A 21,413-nucleotide genomic window follows, 5' to 3' on the forward strand; every position below is an offset into this window, starting at 1 on the left:
TTGTTCCCTTGGTTATTTATAGATAACAGTTGGAGACATTGGAAGACTCTTTAAGATTCGTATTGGTCATACCAACTCTGGAGAGTCCCCTTCCTGGCACTGCAGGGAGGTAAGGATATATCAATACTTGCCCATTCTTTGCAAAATTCTCTGCATATTTCTCTCAGGAGTTGACTCATCATGCCTATAATGAGTTGATGGAGTCCTGTACCTTTGTAGCCAGTGCTTTCTTTAAGGCAGAAGTATCATGTACCCTTAATAATTAATTAATTCTTAATTGATTGAGGGAGGCACCTTAACTAAGCAATCCTTTCACCTCTTTGCAAAGTAAAAGAAAATGCCTTGGACTCTGGGTAAGCTCATGTATCTTCTTTGATGTAGTTGCACTCCTGATAAAAAGATGACTAGCTGTATGTTATTTGCTTCAGAAATATTATAAAGATAGACCACTGTGTTGATGAAACAATAGTCTACTAGTAGACTTGAGTACCAGCTCTGAAATTTAGTCTATTTATGCTAAGCAAGAAAATGCCCCTTGAGTATTTTTAAGATTGAAAAAAGGCTTAAATTTTCTACATTGTTCAGCATGGAAAATCCTACTTATTATCATGATTGTCAGTAAATGCAGCTCTTCAACATTGGAAATCATAGAGCTTGTCATCCATTTTTGTGTATGGTATTTACATCTTCTGTCATTTCTAACTAAATGCTCTTTAAACAAGTTCTCAAAATGTGAAAAACATCAACTCATTCCTGATATTCTTGGCAAACTTGCTCTTCTTGAGTTTTAACATGTGGAAAAATTAATGAAAAATTTATAGAAGATGAGTAATTCCTTGAAAACATTAAAAAGTCCATTTAAAATATATAGTTGTTAATACCATCTTCTTTATGTTAAAGTTACAAAGGATTCTGAAAGCAGAATGAAAAAATAAAACTTACATTATGAAAATACAGAATGTGAAATTCTCTTTTATTCTATATAGAGCTTTTGATGTATGATATTCAAATTTATTCTTACGTGATCATATATGACAATAATATCTTTTTTTCCTCCCTCTCAGTAAGGTAAACTAACATTAATGAAAATTATCATTAATCCTCCTGCTATTTCGTTGGATTGTTAGCCAATAAGCAAGATTACGTTCATTATGAAATTGGAATGCTGAGGCAATCATTAGGGAATATGAAAGATTTTGTATTATGGAGGAATGATATAAAAATCAGGCCGAAAATTTGTATTATCTTTCTCTCTGTGGCAAGTATTCTTTCACTGCAAGGGAACTTTGCCCAAGGTTTGCTTTGCTTTTGTTAAGCACCTGTGAAGAAGAGAGACAGTCTTGATTGAAACTTTCACTCTGAGTGTACAGATGCCCTTATCCAGCTTATCCATTTTACCAAATTAAGATGCTAGATAATGGCTTGAAAATTTTCTTTTCAATTTTTATAATACAGTTTAGAAGTTCAAAATTTGAGATTTTAAGTAATCCAACTTGTATGGGGATTTGAACAGAATAACTGATTCCATAATGGCAACAAGAATACGTTTCTGTAAAATAACCACATTGCTGTAAGAACCTTAATCTTGATTTTTTTTCAAATTTAGTTAGGGAACACTGCAACATAAAAAGCTCAAAATGCTGGGTTATTTTTCTGCTTCTCAAATGATCAGCTTTCGGCCTTAATTAAAATAATCAAATCAGACTGTCTTAGCAGTAGTAACCTTGCAAACAATAGTTATTCTCACTGGTTCTCAGGAAGCCTTCCTAAAAGTGACATTACATTGTATCAGAATCATACTTGCTATGCATTTATAAATGTGAATTCCTGAACCTGTCTGAGACCTACAAACCTTAGTAGGATCAGGTACTGAAAATCTGCCTTTTTTTCTTTTTTGAGACAGGGTCTCCATCTGTTGCCCAGGCTGGAGTCCAATGGCACGATCATGGCTCATTTTAGCCTTGACTTCCCAAGTTCAAGCAATCCTCCCACCTCAGCTTCCCAAGTGGCTGGGACTATAGGCAGGCACCACCACGCCTGGGTAATTTGTTATTTTTTCTAGAGACGGAGTCTTGCCATGTTGCCCTGGTTGGTCTCAAACTCCTGGGCTCAAGCAATCTGCCTGCCTTGGGCCCACAAAGTGCTGGGATTACAGGTGTGAGCCACTGTGCCTGGCTGAAAATCTGCCTTTTTAACAAAGTGATTTTAAAATCACTAAAGTTGAAAATCTCTGATTTAAGGCATTTTTGAAAGGGTAAGATTAATTTAATAGCTAAAATAATATCTCACTGAAGCTTGTAAAAGAATAATAGTACTCTACTCAGAAAAGGCTAGATTTTAGTATCAGAAAACATAATTTTTACTTTTTGATAATTTTTCATATTTTTCAGTTTCTACCAGAATTTATTAACATTCTTGTTTGATTCCAGGATAAATGGATTAGATGACCATATAAATAGTTTTTGAATTTTGTTCATTGCAAAGAATCCAAGGAGGGGACCATATTAGTTTGAATCTGTAGTGTATGAAATCTAACCTTATACTAATAGTTATAAAATCACTTTAAGCCAAAAAATTAATTTCTAAGAAGTTGAAACAGGGAAATAATATATTTCTAAAAATGTAAACATCTCTTTCCAAACAGGAAAATATTAATGACATAAGATTGGGGAAGAAATTGTCATGTTTGATATAAACATTACAAAATAGAGACACTGGAAATAGAAAAATTTATCTGGGTGCACTGGTGTGTGCCTGTAGTCCCAGCTACTCAGGTGGCTGAGGTGTGAGGATCACTTCAGCCTAGGAGTTGGAGACCAGACTGGGCAACATATCAAGACTTTGTCTTTAATAAATAAATAAATAGAAATAGGAAGATTTTTAGATAGAGAAAAGAAATGCCATTGTACTTGAGATGGCAGTAAAAAAAGAAATTAGCACTGTCAAATTATCAACAATTTCTCATATTTAAAAAAATGTTCTCTAAGTGGCAGTGTTGAACAAAAACTTATTTGACATTCTGATAAGCATTCCTACATTTTTGAAAGTAATATTATTGTTATTGTAGATACAGTTGCATAATATGAATTCTGGAAAACGGTTTTATGTACCTGTTCAACGATGGTTGGCACGAGATCAAGAGGATGGGGAAATCTGTCGAGAATTTCCTCTTTTAAGTAAAGGACAGCCCGTCCTTCCAGGTAGGAAAGGGCTAACTCCAGGCAGCACGGATATAACTTGTTTGCCTAAATGCTGAAGGACAGGGAACCAATAAACACATGTTGAGTGAATGAATGATTAAGGACTGCTGGTTTCTTATCACTTACCTCTCTGATGTGGCAGCTGCATCTAAATGTTTTTTAGTTGTTTCACATGCTGGCATCCAGGAATATGTTCTTGTCAACAGCCCTGTAGGAAGGTCAGCGGAAATCCTTCTTAATCAAAACAAGGAAATTAATTCTTAGGAGGTCATGAGAAAATTGAATGTCAAATGAAGTTACTCCAGGGCTAAGAAAGGCAAGTCAGTGTATACTTTTCCCACCGTGCTCTGCCTCATTTTTGAAAATTTATCTGTTTGATTAGGAAATAAAAACATGACTGCTCAATGACTTTCTAAATGGCCAAAAGCAGAGATATGTTCAAGCCCTGTGGAAATTTATAGCTGAGAATGGGCTCTTGTTTTACTCAGGGTTAGGTAGTCACTGCTGCCCAACAAGAATTCAGGGTGACTGTCCATAAGAACCATTTGCTCTTGGGTTTGCTGGCCTCTGCCTTGGAGGAGAATGGGGTAAGGACATATGAGTTTATTAAATGGACAACTGGCAAAAAATAGATTTTTTTTCTCCAATCCAGACTATGTTCTATTAAAAATGTGATGTCTTAATCATCTAAATAAATAAATAAATAATAATAAGTCTTATCTGACATTAGGCTTAGGTACATCCTGTGTAATTTTTTTGAGGGAACATAGACTGGTAAAACATTTGCACAGACTGTTGATTCCTTTGTGTTTTTAAATAGGTGTGATCACTCTTCTTAAATTTCTGTAGTTAACATATTTTTGAAAAGACATGAATAGCCCTATTTACTGCAAAGTGAAGCATGAGCATTGTTCTCACCATTCATAAGTATTTTTTTTCACCATTTATAAGCATTGCTATGCTATTCTTCCTCATCAACCCACATGTTTCACCAGAGATGTTCTCCAGGGGCCTTATTTCTCCCCATTTTAGTAATGATGCAGAGGTCACTTTTTGCTGCTGCTTTCCAAAAATTTTAACTGTTAAAATTCTACTCAAAAGGCACACCCTGCAAATATATTCTGATTCTGCTTGTCTTGTGTAGTGCTTGACCCTTATGGTTTATTAATAACCATTTTTCTTTTCAGTTTCAGGACATGGCTTGGTATTCTAAACATAACCTGTCATATGCTGTCTCTAAACCTGATAAGCCTTTAGTTATCTAGGTCAGTGGTAGCTATAGCAAATGGTGATTGGCCCTTGCCATATTTTTATCTAAAATTCTAGCTAAGATTGATGATGTGTCTGAAATTATATCATTACAAACAAGTAAGACCCTTCACTGGAGGTAGACACATAAATTCTAGGTGGTACAAATAACAAAAGCTGGGTTAATGTCTTTTTTTTTTGCTCTATTTTATTCCTTTAAGTTTATAAAAACTCATGGTAGTTATTTGTCATTTTAACAACAGTCACTCTAGAAGTTTTTGCCCAGTTTACCAGTATATCATCATGTATACCTGAAAAAAATTTGTTAAATTATGGAATTACTTTCCTGCAAAGGATAAAGTTTCCTAAGAAAAAACCAGAGGTGGGCTTGCAGGCTGTGTGAGCTACTTTAAAAAAAATTTTAGTTTTAATTGTGATAATTAACACAAACATTAAATTGACTACCTTAAACATTTTAAGTGTACAGTTCACTTATGTTAAGTGTATTCACACTGTTATGCAACATATGTTTGGAACTTCTGCATCTTACAAAACCGAAACTCTGTATCCCTTAAATACGAATTCCCCTCAGTCCCTGCCCCACCCTACTTCTCTCAGCCCTTGGCAACCACATTTCTACTTTCTGTTTCTATGACTTTAACTACTTTAGATGCATCATATGAGTGTAAGCATGCAGTATTTTGCGATTGGCTTCTTTTAATTAATGTAATGTCCTTGAGGTTCGTTTATGGTATAGCATGTTAACAGAATTTTTTATTCCTTTTAAGACTGCATATTACTCCATTAGGCTTGCTTCCACCTTCTACCTATTATGAATAATGTTGTAGTGAACATGGGTGTGCAAATTTAAATATCTCTTTGAGATTCTACTTTCAACTCTTTTGGGTACATATCTAGAAATGGAGTTGCTGAATTATATGGAAATTCAATTTTTAATTTTTTGAGGAACCTCTATACCTTTTTCTATAGTGGTTGCACAATTTTACATCCCACAAGGGTTCCAATTTCTCTGCATTCTCTCCAATACCTGTTTTTTCTTCTGTTAACACTGGCCATCCTAATGGGTGTGAAGTAGTTTTTCATTGCGGTTTTCATTTGCATTTTGTAATAATTAGTGATACTGAATTTTTGTAGGCTTGTTGGCCATTTTTATCTGTTTCTTGGAGAATTGTCTATTTGAACTCTTGGCCTAATTTTAAATTGAATTGTCTCTTTTTTCATTTGTTGTTGTTTAGGTGAAGGAGTTCCTTATTTTTTCGGGATATTAACCTCTTATCAGATATATGATTTTGAAATTTTTTTGCAACTCCATAGGTTGCCCGTTTACACTAATGATTGCTGCCTTTACTATGCAGAAGTTTTTGAGTTTGATGTAGCTCCATTTGTTTATGTTTGTTTTTGTTGCGTGTGATTTTGGTGTCATATTGAAGAAATAATTGCCAAATTTGATATTCTGAAGGTTTTCGCTTTAATTATTTTCTAGGAGTTTTATGGATTTAGATTTTTATGGTTAGGTCTTTAATCTATTTTTAGTTAATATCTGTATATGATGTAAGATAAAAGTCCAACTTTATTTTATTTTATTTTTTGCACGTGGATATTCAGTTTAGTCAGCACCGTTTATTGAAGAGAGCATTTTTCTCCTTGACAAGAGTCAAAATCATTTGACTGTATAATCGAGGGTTTATTTCTGAGTTCTCTATTCTGTTCTACGTCTGTCTGTCTTTATCCAGGTCCCACACTGCCTTTAATACTGTTGCTTTGTCTTACGTATTAAAATGAAGAGGCTTATAACTTTGATTTTTTCAAAATTGTTTTGACTATTCAGGAGTCTCTTGGCAATCTATATCAATTTTTGTTTTTTTTTCCTATTTTTGTAAAGATTGCTATAGAGATTTGGATAGGGACTGCGTTTAATCTGTAGATTGCCTTGAATAATGTAGGCATTTTAACAATATCAAGTCTTCTAATCCACAAACATGGGGTGTCTTTCCATTTATTTGTATTTTCTTTAATTTCTTTTAACAATGTTTTGTAGTTTCCGTTGCACATACCTTTTGCTGCCTTGGTTAGTATTAAGTACACTATTTTATTGTTTTTGGTGCTATTGTAAATGCAGTTGTTTTCTTAATTTCTTTTTGTATTATTCTTTGATAGTATACAGCAAGGCAGCTGCTTTTTGGGTGTTGATTCTGTTGTTTTAACTATTTTTAATGTGTGTGTTTGGAGCCTTTTAGAGTTTTTTGCATATATAACCTGCAACAGAGATAATCTTGCTTGTTCTCTTTCAAGTTGGATATCTTTTATTTGTTTTTCTTGTTTTAATTGCTATAGCTAGAACGTTCAGTCATATGTTGAATAGAAATGATGAGAGTGGGCATCATTGTCTTTTTCATGATCTTAGAGGAAAAGCTTTTTGTCTTTCATCAATGAGTATTGTGTTAACTGTGAGCTTTTTATATGTTGCCATTATTATGTTGAGATAGTTTCCTTCTATTCCTAGTTTGTTGAGAGTTTTTATCAAGGAAGGATGTTGGCTTATAATAATGCTTCCTCTATATTAATGAAGTTTTGTGTTATTGTGGCATATTACATTGATCGATTTTCATATGTGGAACCATCCTTCTATATCCAGGTATAAATGCAACTTGGTCACACTGTATGTGCCGGGAGTAGGGGAGGAACTTAGGCATGTAAAATGCCAGAATTTTCCTACTGGCTTCGATGAGGTTCTTCTTGTCTTTGGGCTTACCTGGGTGCAGGAACCTCTTAGCCAATTTCTAGGGTTCTCACAAAGGCAGATATTTCAAGCATTGTTATGACAGTGCCTCTGTGGGCAAATATGGGTCTAGGGCTTCGTTTTGCATCATCTTGCTGATGTCCTATGGGAACTTTGAATGAAACAACTATTTTGTATTTCAGTTTACCCAGTTGAATCCTGGCCAAATATGTCAATTAATTAAGAAGACTTCAGTTCATTTTTGTTATATATTTGCTTTTAAGTTCTTATATGGAAAATAAAAGGACATCTCTGATTAGAATAGCACAAAGCTGATAGACTGCTGTTATTCTGATTCCCCTCCTCTTGTTTTCTCTCTCCAATTTTAGCAAAGTCACTTGGTTTTTATAAAAGGAAAAATGAAATTTTGGAAACATAATAGGGAAGGCTGGGCATGGTGGTTTCCACTTGCAATCCCAGCACTTTGTGGGGCTAAGGCAGGTGGATCTCTTGAGTTCAGGAGTTCCAGACCAGCCTGGGCAACATGGTGAAACCCCATCTCTTTTAAAATATATACATATAATGATATAATATCATTATGTATATGTAATAATAGATAATAGTATACAATATATAATTATATATTTTAATATATAAAAATATTACTACTTTTTAATACTTTTTACATTATATATAAAATATTTTTATATATAATATCTATTATTATATACGCATAATGATATTATTTAACATATATATAAATAAGCTGGGTGGTTGAGGATGCAGTGAGCCATGATTGTTCCACTGCATTCTGGCATGGGTAACAGAGCCCAACCCTGTATCCAAAAAAATAAAAAGAAGGAAAAAATGAAAATGAATGGAGAAAAGTTATTAATCTTCAGAAAAGGATTGTCAAGTTAACCATCCTAGAAAGTAAATAAAACTTCTCTCAATAATTCCTACTTATAAACCTCCTGCATGAGCCGAGGAGGGAAGGGAATATGAGGGACTATCAACTGATGTGAAAATCCAGAGGATGGAGCTGGTGTGGGAAAGGCAGTGCAGGACTGTTTTTTGAATTCATAGAACTCTTGAATCAGAATCTTTTTCTCTCTTCTTCTGGTACTTCATGTGCATGAATATTAGGTATTTTGTTATTATCCTATAGGTTCCAGCTCATTTTTTTAAAAAATATTTTTCTCTGCTGTTAGAGTGGATGGTTTCTCTTTATCTATCTTCAGGTTCATTTGTGCTTTCCTCTGTTCTCTCCAGTCTGCTCTTGAGCCTGTTCAGTGAGTTTTAAAATATGTTTATGATCCCTTTTTTTCAGTTCTAAAATTTCTGTTTAGTTCTTTAAATCTTCCATTTCCTTGCAGGGATTTTCTATTTCTCCATTGGTTTTAACAGCGTTCATGATTGTTTGTAGTAACATTTGTATCCCAACTGCTTTAAAATCTTTGCCAGATCATCAGTACCCATGATGTCTCCATTCTCTTTTCCTATGGGAGTTGATATTTTTCCTGTTCTTAATAGTCTAAGTATTCATATTATATCCTGGGAATTTTACATATTATTATATGAGACACTAGTTCTTATATAAATCTTAAGGAGAATGTTGATATTTTGTTTTAGTATACAGTTGACTACTGGTTAATTTCAGGTCGTAAATTCTAACCTGTCTTATGTGGGCTGTGGTTCCAAGGTTAGTTCCGTTTTTAAAGCCTCTTGGATCTTTCTTTTGGTTCTTGGCTTAGAAAACTGAGGTTTTAGTTATCCTGTTATGCTGTGTATCTCTATGGTCTTCCTGTTTGGAAGGAAGACCCCATTGAAGCCCAGTTCTACCAAACAGAAGAGAAAGTTCTCTCCTTCAGAATGTTGACTTCCATGTGCTCTTCTTCCCAGGTACAGGGATGTAAGAAAATAGAGGAATGCAAGTAAGAAAATGGTAACATGTCTGCATCTTCTCTTCTCTATATGTGAGGAGTTCCCTTTCCTGCCTCCTGAACCAGAACTGGAGGGCTTCTACCAAGCCCCCATATCTGAGGTCCAGTGCCTATTTCCAGGTCTCTGGTGCATTGAATGTAGGCTGGGGGGCTGTGGAGGAGGAGAAATGGTAAACTCACAGTTGCTTGGTGTTACTTTAAATTTTGGTCTTCTTCCCCACCCCTCCCATTGCTGTTCACTTTTTGATCTCCATATAGCTGTTCTATGCATTCTGTCAAAGTTTTATAGCTGCATTCAATAGGAGAAACTGGATGGTGTGGGTTACTCCATGTTACCTGGAGCTAGAACTCTTGGTTGGATTTTTGTACAGTAGTCCCTTGTTAGGCAGGGGTTTTGCTTTCCTTGGTCTGAGTCCTCAAAAGTCAATTTGTGTTCAAAAATAATAAATGCAAAATTCCAGAAACAGGCAATTCATAAATTTTAAGTTGTGTGCCATTCTGTGTGCAATGAAATCTTCTGCTGTCCTGCTCCATCCTGCCTTTATGCGAATCACCCCTTTGTCTAGTGAATCCACACTGTGTGTGTTCTCTGCCTGTGCGTCACTTAGTAGCCATCTTGGTTGTTATATCAGCTGTCACAGTATCATAGTGCTTGTGTTCAAGTAACCTGTATTTTACTGAATAATGGCCTCAAAATGCAAGAACAGTGATGCTGGCACTTTGGATATTTCAAAGAGAAGCCGTGAAGTACTATCTTTAAGTGAAAAGGTGAAAGTTCTTGACTTAACATGGAAAGAAAAAAGAAGTATGTCACATTTGGTAAGATTTGTGGTAAGAACAAAGTTTTTGTTTTTGTGAACATTAGATAGTTATAATTAATCAATTTTATTGTTATTGTTAATCTCTTATGGTGCCTAATTCATAAACTAAACTTTATTATAGGTATGTATATGTAGGGAAAACATACTGTATATAGAATTTGTTACTATCTGTGGTTTCTGGCATCCACTGGGGGTCTTGGAATTTGTCTACCATGGGTAAGAGGAGACCTAATTTTCTGTTATATGAGTAAAACCTTAAAGTTTTTTTTCTTATGTTGTCAGTGACAATATATGAAGTGAATGTGGCAACAGGTGAGCTATGGAATGCTGGAACAACAGCAAACGTCTACATTTCTATCCATGGAGAAAAGGGAGATACAGGATCCAGACAACTATTTAGATCGAAGAGCGCCTTCAACTTTTTAAGAGGACAAGTAAGCAAAATGCCCTTTCATGTAAAAAAGATTAATCGTGGTAAACACACATAAAATAAGATTTACCATTGTAACTATTTTAAGAGCATTTTACGTGCACAGCTTAGTAATGTTAAGTGTATTCACATGGCTGTGCAATGAATCATCAGAAGTTTTTCATCTTCCAAAATTGGTAATCTAATAATTAATGACTCCCCATTTCCCCTTCAGTCCCTAGTAACCACCATTTTACTTTCCATTTCTGTATATTTACTTCTGATACCTCATGTAAGGAAAGTAATATAGTAATTGTCTTTTGTGACTAGCTTATTTCACTTAGCATAATGTCCTCAAGATTCATCTGTGTTAAAGCATGTGACAGGATTTCCTTTCTTTTTAAGGCTAAATAATACTCCATTGTGTGTAAACAAACAAACTACATTTGGTTTATTATTTCATCCATTAATGGACATTTGGGTTGCCTCCACCTCTTGGCTATTGTGAATAATGCTGTTGTGTACATGGGCGTGCAAATATCTCTTTGGGTTCTTTTCAATTATTTTTGATATATGTTTAGAAGTGGGATTGCAGAATCATATCATAGTTTGTTTTTAATTTTTTGAAACCACTGTACTGTTTTCCATAGTGGTTGCACCATTTTACAGTCCCACCAACAGTGCACAAGGGTTCCAACAGTGCACAAGGGTTCCAGTTTCTTTATCTCTTTGCCAAGACTTGTTTTTTTTTTTTTTAATGTAACCATCCTAATGGCTACCAAGGGATATCTCATTGTGCTTTCTATTTACATTTCTTTATTGATTAGTGATGTTGAGCATCTTTCATATGCTTATCGGCCACTTGTATATAATCTTTGGAGAAATGTTTATTCAAGTACTTTGCCCATTTTAAAGTTGGGTTATTTGCAGGAATAGAAAACTAAATATGACATGTTTTCACTTATAAGTGGGAGCTAAATATAGTGTTCTCATGGACACAATGAGAGCAACAGTAGACACTGAGATGTGGAGAGGGATGGGAGAGAAGGAGACAAGGATTGAAAAACTGTTAGGTACTATGCTTAGTACCTGGGTGATGGGATCATTCATATCCCAAACCTCAGCATCACATAATATACTCAGTTAACACACCTGCACATGTACTGCCTGAATCTAAAATTTAAAAAAATTGGGTTATTTCTTCTTTTTTGTTGTTGAATTGTGAAAGTTCTTTATTTATTCTGGAACTTAAACCTTTGTATTTCCTCTTTGTTGATATTCTCGCTTGGTTCATTCATTGCTCTCCTGACCTCAGTATCTTTGTGACTGTTATTTTGAATTCTCTGTTGAATATATCAATTAGCTCCATATCTGGAAATTAATCTTGTTCTTTTGTTTGGAACATATTTCCCTTTTTCCCTTTATTTTCTTTGACTCTCTCTATTAGTTTCTATGTTTTAGATGAGACAGCCACCTCTCCTAATCTTGTGAAATTGGCTTCATGTAGGAAATAGACCTCATTGATCAACTTGGCAGAGATTCAGTGCCTCTCAAACTTGTGTATTTGTCCCAACTACTGTTTTTGCTTTTAGTGTCCCCCAGGAGTTTAGGGTGTGCCAAGTCCTATCATTGCCCAGAGATAGGTAAGACAGAAGCCAGGCCCTTAAGAAGCAGCTGGAAAAGTTGGGTTGCTAGATGTATGATCAAGTTCCATTTTTCTTCAGGCAGAACCTGAGAGCTGGAATTTATCTCCCACTCACTCTGCATTTAGCTGGGGAGAGGATTTATGGCCAATGCCTGCAATTCTGTTCAGACCACACAGTTGCATTGTTCTTTGTTGCCCCCAAGAGCCTAGCAAATACCCAGTTCCATCAGCTCTCAGAGACAGGTGGGTCAGCTGGAGACTTGTTCTGTCTCTGAAATGAACCAAGGGAAAGAGCTGTAAGAAGTGTTCAGGCACTCAGTAGATTACTGGTTGCTTGTTCTGTCACTGCCTGGATGCAAGATAATTAAAAATCTAACCAGTGGAAATCAGCTGGGAAACTTAAGACTTTAGGTGTGCAGTCAAACCCCTTTCAAAGAAAAACTGCATGCTGGGGTTTTTGCCTGCTCCCTCTGTATGAAACCAGGAGAAAGGTGCTGGAAGTGCTCCTTAACTGCTTAAACCATCTCTTCATTCTCGGTAGTCCCTGGGGTACTTGAGAATACCTGTCCCCATCAGCTCCCACAGCTGGAGGCCAGTCCCTCAGGTAGAAGCTGTAAAAGATGGGATATTCAATGTGTGGACAAACTCCTTCCAGGCAGAAGATGGCGATTGGCTTTATCACTGGAACCAGCTGGGGAAGAAGGCATTCTGTTCAGGTTCACAAAGGACTTCTAATTACTTATCACCAACCAGATGCAGGCTATTTAGAAGCCCAATTCTGGGCTTCTACATCTGAGAAAGTGCAAGTTCAACCTTTTCTAGTGGAAAAATGGGGTTTGGGTATTTTTGCCTGCTTGCTCTATGGTAAGCCTTATGTGGGGTTGCTGCTGGCAATGTTCTTGTACCCACTTAAAATTGCCTCTTTGTTCTCTGTGCTACCAGGGAATTTTCAGATGCTGAGCCCCCACATTCCCAGAGGTAGGCGATTTAGCAGCCAGTTGTTTAGGTGGGAGCTATGAAAGTTGGGATGCTCAGTGTGTGGAGAAACTCTTTTCAGGGAGAAGCTGGAGACTTGCTTTTATTGCTGGGGTGAAAAGCCATGGGAAGTACCCACATGCCTATTCAGGCTTTGGGAACTTTGCTAATTTCTGGCCTTCTAGGCTTTCAGATGTACTCTAGTTAGAAGCCCTGACCCCTAGGTAGCAGCTAGGATTATGTGCATTCAAACCTCTTCCAGGGAGAAACTGGAAGTTAGACCTATACCCAGTCTAGGCGTATAGTTGCCTGTTTAAAACCACCTCCTAGTTCTCTGTGGTTCCAGGGGATTTTCAAATGCCCAGCCCCATCTGCTCTGAGAGGCAGTTGGTGTAGGAGCCAGTCCTGTGGATAGCAACCATGAAAGTTAGGTTTCCTCCTCCATAATTCCTCAGCCTGGACTCATTGCACCAGAAACCTGGAAATAGGCACTGGACTTCAGATTTGGGTGCTCAGCAGAAGCCCTCTAGTTCTGATTCAGGAGGCAGAAAAGGGAACTCTTCATGTATAGAGCAGGTGCAGACATGCCACCATTTTTTTTTAACTTTCATTTTTCTATTTTTGTACATCCCCATGCCTGGGAAGAGGAGGACATGGGAGCCAACATTCTGAAGGAGAGGAACTTGCCCCTCTGTTTGGTAGATCTGGGCTTCAATAGGGTCTTCCTTCCCAACAGGAAGATTGCAGAATTGCACAGCACAGCAGAGTAACAAAAGGACAGAAAGGAAAGAGTGGTGGCATGTCTGCACCTTCTCTATATGTGAAGAGTTCCCTTTCCTGCCTCCTGCACCAGAACTAGAGGGCTTCTACTGAGCCCCAAATATGAGGTCCAGTGTCTATTTCCAGGTTTCTCGTGCAATGAGTCCAGGCTGAGGGGTTGTGGATCGTATGTCCAGAATTCTGTCTCATTTGAAAGCTGCCTGAGAAACTGGTTTATGTCTCCCCTAACTTGGAGCCATAACAGAAATGGCAGATAGTTTGGAAGCCTGAAAAACAGAGGCCAGCCCTGCAGCCTGTTTTTGCAGCAGAGATTCTTCAGTATAGCAGACAGACAACAAGGCAAGCAAGAGACTGTGGGCTCCGGATGAGAAACAAATAAATACTTCCTTTTTGAAGCTGGAGAAGTTCCTGACTGTGCAGTGCTATTTCTGGGGTGTGGTTTGTGGCAGGAGCTTGTCTCCACCTTTTTTTTAACCTGTTTTGATGTGGATGTTTTCTTAGTTTCCCAGTGTGTGTTGCAACAAGTGTCTGGATTTCCCTCCAAGGGAATTGATGTATTTGTGTTTGTTTATTTGGTACGTCCATGGAAGAATTGAAAGTCAGAATCCTCTTATTATGCCATATTGCTGACGAAACCACTCAATGATGGTTTAAAGAGTGAGTTGTTTAATTTCCACATATATATGAACATTCCAGTCACCTACTATCGTTTCCTAGTTTTGTTCCACCATGATTGGAAAAGATACTTTCTATGATTTTAATTTTCTTACATTTGTTAAGACTTATTTGTGAACTAACTTGTGATCTCTCATGGATCATGTTCCATGTTTGCTGGTGGTTCTGTGTGTCTGTTAGGACCAGTTGGTTTATGATGTTGGTCATGTCCTCTTGCTTTATTGATCTTTTGTTTCATTCTTCTATCCATTGTCAAGAGTGGGGCATTGAAAGCCATTTCTGTATTGTTATTTTTTCCTTCAATTTTGTAAAAGTTTGCTTTATGTATGTATGTATGTATGTATGTCTATATCGAGAAGTTATAGGCAAGTAATAAATTAATATATATTAATTAACATATATTAAACCAAAAGTTTGCTTTATATATATGTGTATAGAGATTATAGGCAAAGTCATAAATTAATATATATTTCTTCCTTCCATTTTGTAAAAGTTTGCGCTCTTTCTCTCTCTATATATATGTAGCAAGAGAGAGATTATAGGCAAAGTTATAAATTAATATATATATATTACTTAATATATATTAAACCAAAAGGTTGCTTTATATGTATGTTTATATATAGAGGGATTATAGGCAAAGTCATTAATATATATGTATGCATACATATATATGATGTTAGGTGTATATATATTTATGAATTATATATATATATGACATTAAGTCCTGATGAATTAACCATATTATCATTATATAGTAGCTTTCGTTGTCTCTTGTGACAGTTTTGGAATTAAACTCTATTTTGTCTGGTATAAATATGGCCACTCTCTCCCTCTTTCGGTTTCCATTTGCATAGAATTTCTTTTTCTATCTTTTCACTTTCAACCTATATATATCCTCAGATCTCTTGTAGATAGTATAATTAGATCTTGTTTTTTTAAATACATTGAGACCATCTATGTTATTATATGGAGTGAATCCATTTACATTTAAAGAAATTACTGATAGGGAAGGACTTACTATTGTCATTCAGTGAATGGTTTTCCATATGTCTTGAAGCTTTTCCCTCCTGCTTTTCTCTCTTATAGCCTTCATTTGAGTCTCATTAATCTTTTTGTAGTGACTTGCTTTGATTCCCATCTCCTTTCCATTTGTGTGCGTTCTGTGGATATTTTCTTTGTGGTTCCTGTTGCAATTATATAAAACATCTTAAAGTTATAATATTCTATTTTAGACTAGTAACAGCTTAACTTCAATTATACACAAAAATTGTCCCTTTTATAGCTCCAAACTCCACTCTACATTATTGATGTCAAAAATTACATATTTATATATTGCATACCTACTTTTGTCTTTTAAATTCTATACAAGAAGTAAAAGTGGATTTATGCACCAAAATTAAAATAATACAAGTTTCTAATGTTTGTCCATTTATTTCCTTTATGGAAGAACTTTATATTTTCTCCCCGTCCACCCGCCCGCCCGCCCTCCCTTCCTTCCTTCCTTATTTCTCTTCCTCCTTCCCTTCTTCCTTCCTTCCTTCTCTTTTTCTTTTTCTTTTTACTATTTTTGATATAGGGTCTCACTCTGTTGCCCAGTGTACTGATCTGCGCTCACTGCAAGCCTCTGCATCCCAAGCTCAAACTTCATAATTTCATGTTGCTATCTAGTGTTTTTTTGTTTCAGTTTGAAAAAACTTCTTTAGCATTTCTTGTATTATAGGTCTAGTAGTAATGAGATTACTCAGTTTGTATATCTGGGAAAGTCTTAATTTCTTCTTCACTTTTGACAGTTTTGCCTGATGTCGAATTTTCAGTTGAGAGTTTTTTTTTTTCTTTTAGCATTTTGAATGTATCATCCTGTTGCCTTTTAGCCTGCATGGTTTCTACTTAAATTTACTCATAATTTTATAGAATCTTCTTCATACATGATGAGTTGCCTCTCTCTTGCTGCTTTCAAGATTGTCTCTTTGAAAGTCACCAGTTTGATTATAATGGGTTTAAGCGTGAATTTCTTTTGGTTTATTTTAGTTTTAGCCCATTGAGCTTTTTGAATTTACATGTGCATTTCACTCCTCAGATTTTGGAAGTTTTTGGCCATTACTTTTTTCCAAAAAGCTCTGTGCCCCTCTGTTTCTTTCTTCTCCTTTTAAAATTTCAGCAAGGCATATACTGGCCTGCTTGATAGTGTCTCATCAGTTTCTTACGCTCTCTTCACTTTTTTTCATTCTTTTATTTTGTTGCTACCTTCTTGATGATTTCAATTGACCTGCCTTCAAGTAAGCTGATTCTCCTGCTTTATGAAATCTGATGTTAAACCCCATCAGTGAATTTTTCAATTCAGTTATTATATTAACGGCTTTAGAATTTCTGTTTGGCTCTTTCTTACAGTTTGTATCTTTCTGTTGATATTCTCATTTTATTCATGTCTGAATTTACTGATTTCATTTAGTTGTCTCTCTGTATTCTTTTTAGCTCATTTAGCATTTTAAGATAGTTGTCTTAAATTTTTATTAGGAAGTTTAGAGATTTGCATTTCTTTAGGGTCATTTCATGAAGCCATTCATTTCTTTGAGTGGGCCATGTTTTCCTCTTTCTTTGTAAGCTTTGTGATCTTTTATTGAGATTTGAACGTTTAAAAGTACAACTACACCTCACAGTCATTATGGGCTGGCTTTACTAGGAGAAAAATCGCATTGATCAGCCCAGGTGGAGGTTTGGGACCTCATAAACCTTTTCTGACAGTGTGTCTTCCCTGGGCTTATATATTTGATTTTAAGTAATTAATTTCCTTAAATGCTTGCCCTTGTTTCTTAACCAGAGCCCACAGTCTCTTCCTTATCTTGTTTGTCTGCTGTACTGAAGAAGCTTCGTTGAAAACACAGGCTGCAGGGCTGGCCTCTATCTTTTAGCCTTCCAGACTATCTGCCATTTCTGACATGGCTCCAAGTCAGGGGAGACATAATCCAGTTTCTCAGGCAGCCTTCAGACAAGACAGAATTTTGGATGTATGGTCTACTTTTTGTTTCCGTTGTGAGGGAGGTTCTGGAGTGTGGGTGGTTTCCTTCTTGTTGTACTGGGCTATGCCAGGTAGCAGTAGGGCAAGGGCATGTAAAATGCCTTGAACCTCTCTGCCCTTTTTGGATGAAGTCCTTTCTTGGTTATGCGTTGGCCTGAGGGCTGCATCTCTCAAGTGGTCACGAAAGTTTTCAAAAAAGAGTATTCTAGTTCTTACATTATTGTTAACTTAGTATCTCCCTGTGTACACTGGAGCCTGGAGCTTCCTAATCCGCCATCTTCTTGACATCTCTTCCTTCTTCGTTAATGTTTAAATCTATATGTATATTGTTAAATGTGGATATACAGCAAATTTTATTTTTGAATGTAGAAGCCGAATATATTGTTATTTTATTACTAATAATATGCATAAAATACTTAACTTTTTCTTTTACTAAGTAAATTATAGACAGTTGATTATGTTATATTAATCTCAGCCTTCCTTGATGACCCAACTAGTGCTTAATGAGTATATCAGGATATTTCATTGTATGTTTCTTCTCTTTTCCTTAGAGTTCTCTACATCGATTATTATCAATATCGTAACTCATAATTTTCATTTATTGCATAGAGAAGTCCTGCTTTTCTAACCATTCTGTTTGGTGGATAAAGGGATAATAATGTTATCCATTAATTTGTACCAGGCATGAACAGTATTTTTTTGTTAATGAATGCTAATGGTTTTGTTTCTCATTATTTACATTCTTAACAGTGCGCTCATGCAGAGACAAAGAGGTTCAAAAGAAAATAGTCTTATTACATGTCAGAGGAGCTGAGCTCTAATCTTAGATCTGTGCTTCAACTTTTTTGTCTGTAGAAAGGCTTTTTTTTCATTTAGCAATTTTTGAAGACAAAATAAAATATACATGAAAATATTTTGAAACATAATACAGTATACAAAGGTTATTTTTTGTTTTCTTGTCTTTTTTTAAGTTTGGATCATGTATTTTTTTTTTTGCATTGGAACATATACCTTTATCTCTGAGTTTATTGAAAACATTCTGTGATGTTCACTTTTTGTCTGTATTCTGATTATATAAACCACTGGAGCACAACTATGGCTCCTTTTAATTGTGAATTCATTTTTACAATCAGTTTTTACTGGCTGGGTGTGGTGGCACATGCCTGTAATCCTAGCACTTTGGAAGGGTAAGGCAGTCAGATTGCTTGAGCCCAGGAGTTCGAGACCAGCCTGGGGAGCAACTAGTAAAACCTCATCTCTACAAAAAATTCAAAAATTATCTGGGCATGGTGGCACAAGCCTGTAGTACAGATACTCAGAAGGCTGAGGTGGGAGGATCACTTCAGCCCGGAAGGCAGAGGTTGCGGTGAGCCAAGACTGTGCGCACTCCAGCCTGGGTGACAGAGGGAGATCCTGTCGGAGAAAAAAAAATTACTGCATTTTAATTTATACTCTTGGTATAAATCAGAGTCGTAGTCTAGATCTAATTATCGTGTTTGATTCGTTATAGACTGACACCTTTTTCCTGGAGGCTGTGCACCTTGGAAATTTGTGCAAGATTGTGATAGGCCATGATGGACTTGGCCCAGGTAAGGCTCTTCCACAGAGAGTTCGTGAAGGTGTGATTCCACTGTATTTATGTGAAACTGTTCAAATCTAGAAAATGCCGTGGAAAATTTGTAGAAAACGGACCTTTATGTATTGCCCATGTGAAATCTAAATATTGTCCCCAAGTACTCTTTAAAATTTAACTAGATGTATTTTTCTTCAAAATGATAGAGGTTTGGCCAAGGGGACAATATAGGATGGGCCTAAATGCTAGAAAGAGTCATTTTATAAACTAGAGGCGGTTCGGGATTTATATGTTGTGACACGTGGCGGCATTCCAGATGTTGGGGTGCAGGCAGCAGTTGTATCTCCTGGTGGTGCTATTCCTTGAAGGCTAGTGATGGTCCAACAGTGGCCTGTTAAGGTCCCAGCAGTCAGGTCTCAGCGGTGTTTTCCGCTGCCATTTTATTCATGCCTTTCCTCAGCCTTCTCAGTTCTGTGAGATGACTCACATCTTCCCAATAAATTTATTTTTTGCTACTGTATAAAACAATTATAAGATAAACAAAATCTGTTTAACAAACGACATGCTACTAAAGGGCACATACCAAAAAAAAGGAAGAAAAAGGAAAAAAACCCAAAAGCATCAAACAAGATGATAAACTTTCTTACTAAAAAGTGTCAAAGTATAATTTTCAAAGTAAGAACAAGATTCTTACACAAATACAGAATGGACAATGTGTTTAGATAATTAATGAGGGAATTAGCAGGTTGACAAAGCTGACTCAAAGGAGGTTACCAGAAACTAAAAAATATGTACATGTAATCAGTGAAAAAGGAATTGTGAATAAGATTGATAAATAAAAAATATGACCAGTGTTCTATAGACAACACAAATATGCTTTTGAGGTTGTCTTCTCTCTCAGACAAAATGTATCTATATTTTGAACGGATGTAAATCATTTGCATATTATTTTTAATCAATTGATAGCTAATTTTACAGGCCTGAATCCATAGTAAATATTAAGTTACATAACATTACACTCCCACAGTGAGTCAAATGATTCTCAGGCAAGCTTGTTAGTGTTCTACTACAATATTTAAAAAAAAAGGACATAGTAGTCATCTTTTAGCCTTATTTCTGAGTTTCTCTTAATTTTTCTAAACAAAAATAAAGGCAAAAATTTTCAACCTAAAAACTCCCGTGTCCAATTATATGTTCTATGTAAGAGACACTTGACATAAATGACCCAGTAATATTAAAGATAAAAATTTAAATAATGTATCAGAAATAGGTAAAGAAAGAAACAATCTTAGTTATAATCTTATTATAAGAAAGTAAAATTCAAGACAACAAGTATTAAAAGGTAGAAGAAGGTGCTTTTTTGATAATTTTATAAAGTTTATAATTCACAATGAGATTATAAGATTCATGAGCCTTTATTCCACAGATAATATTGCTAGTAAATAGATAAAGTAAAATGCTCTTAGATAGTCAAGAGGAAATGGAAAGAAGATAGGATAGGATTTTATCATATGTCTCAGATTTTGGTAGGTCGGTGGATACTTCAGTTACTCTCCTCAGTTGTTTGTAGATAGGGAAGTATTTTCACTTCAAAGCTTCATGAAACATTTTTATAATTCAACTCAGATATTAGACCAAAAAGAAAATCTCAGTAAATTTCCCCAAACAGGCCACTTTCTCTGACCACAATTTAGTGAAACAAAAATTTACTTAAAAGGGTGAAAGAAAAAAAAATTAGTCATTTAAGGGGTTTCAGTCCTCTTCATGATTTTGGGCCAAAGTGAAAATCAGAGCTATCAGTACAGTCTAACAGAATGTTACAATGGTATTCTTTCTGTCTCATTTTCTGCTGAAGGCTCAAGAGGTCAGAACAAATAATAGAAGCAAGATCTTATTCTCTGTCTTATTTAGTTTGAGGCTGCTGTAACAAAATACCTTAGACTGGGCAATTTATAAAGAACAAAAATTTATTCTTACACTTCTGGAGGCTGAGAAGTCTGAGATCAAAGTGTTGGCATTTGTTGTCTTGGGAGGGCCTTCTTACTTTGTCCTCCTACGGTGAAAGGGCAAAAAGGGCCTCCTAGCTAGTTCCCTGAAGTCCTTTCATGAGGGCACTAGTCCCACTCATGAAGGTTGAGCTCTCATGATTTAGATCACATCCTAAAGGCTCCACCTCTTAATGTTATCACATTGGGTCTTAGGTTCCAGTGGATAAATTTTAGGGGGACACATATATTCAGACCCATCCCAGCACCATCTCAAATATAGGCACAAGGCTACATATTCAGGACTTACGAAGGAAGGGACAGACAAGTTATGGGTTTGCCACGGAATATAAAAGCTACAAGTTTTCATTGCAGTAGATTGGCTGTTGCTTTGATACCTATA

At 35.9% G+C, this 21,413-nt stretch overlaps 1 protein-coding gene and 1 long non-coding RNA gene across 7 annotated transcripts in view; one reads left to right on the forward strand and one right to left on the reverse strand.

Annotated features, from left to right (window-relative positions):
- RP1 (RP1 axonemal microtubule associated) overlaps positions 1-21,413 on the forward strand; it is a 327,943-nt gene that overhangs the window by 80,130 nt on the left and 226,400 nt on the right. For all 6 annotated transcript variants that reach the window (XM_035277479.3, XM_078353550.1, XM_078353551.1 and 3 more), the window contains 4 exons: positions 23-109; positions 3,068-3,200; positions 10,235-10,386; positions 18,963-19,041. In XM_035277479.3, the coding sequence (XP_035133370.3) occupies positions 23-109; positions 3,068-3,200; positions 10,235-10,386; positions 18,963-19,041 (451 nt within the window). The remainder of the gene's footprint in view (positions 1-22; positions 110-3,067; positions 3,201-10,234; positions 10,387-18,962; positions 19,042-21,413) is intronic.
- On the reverse strand, positions 3,123-15,854 carry LOC144579826 (uncharacterized). The gene is made up of 3 exons (XR_013528249.1): positions 15,455-15,854; positions 3,327-3,408; positions 3,123-3,252 (listed from the first exon to the last, which is right to left on the reverse strand). It is a non-coding gene; the product is annotated as an uncharacterized LOC144579826 (long non-coding RNA).

This window comes from Callithrix jacchus, chromosome 16, assembly GCF_049354715.1.
Source record: "Callithrix jacchus isolate 240 chromosome 16, calJac240_pri, whole genome shotgun sequence".
In the NCBI taxonomy this organism is placed as follows: Eukaryota; Metazoa; Chordata; class Mammalia; order Primates; family Cebidae; genus Callithrix; species Callithrix jacchus.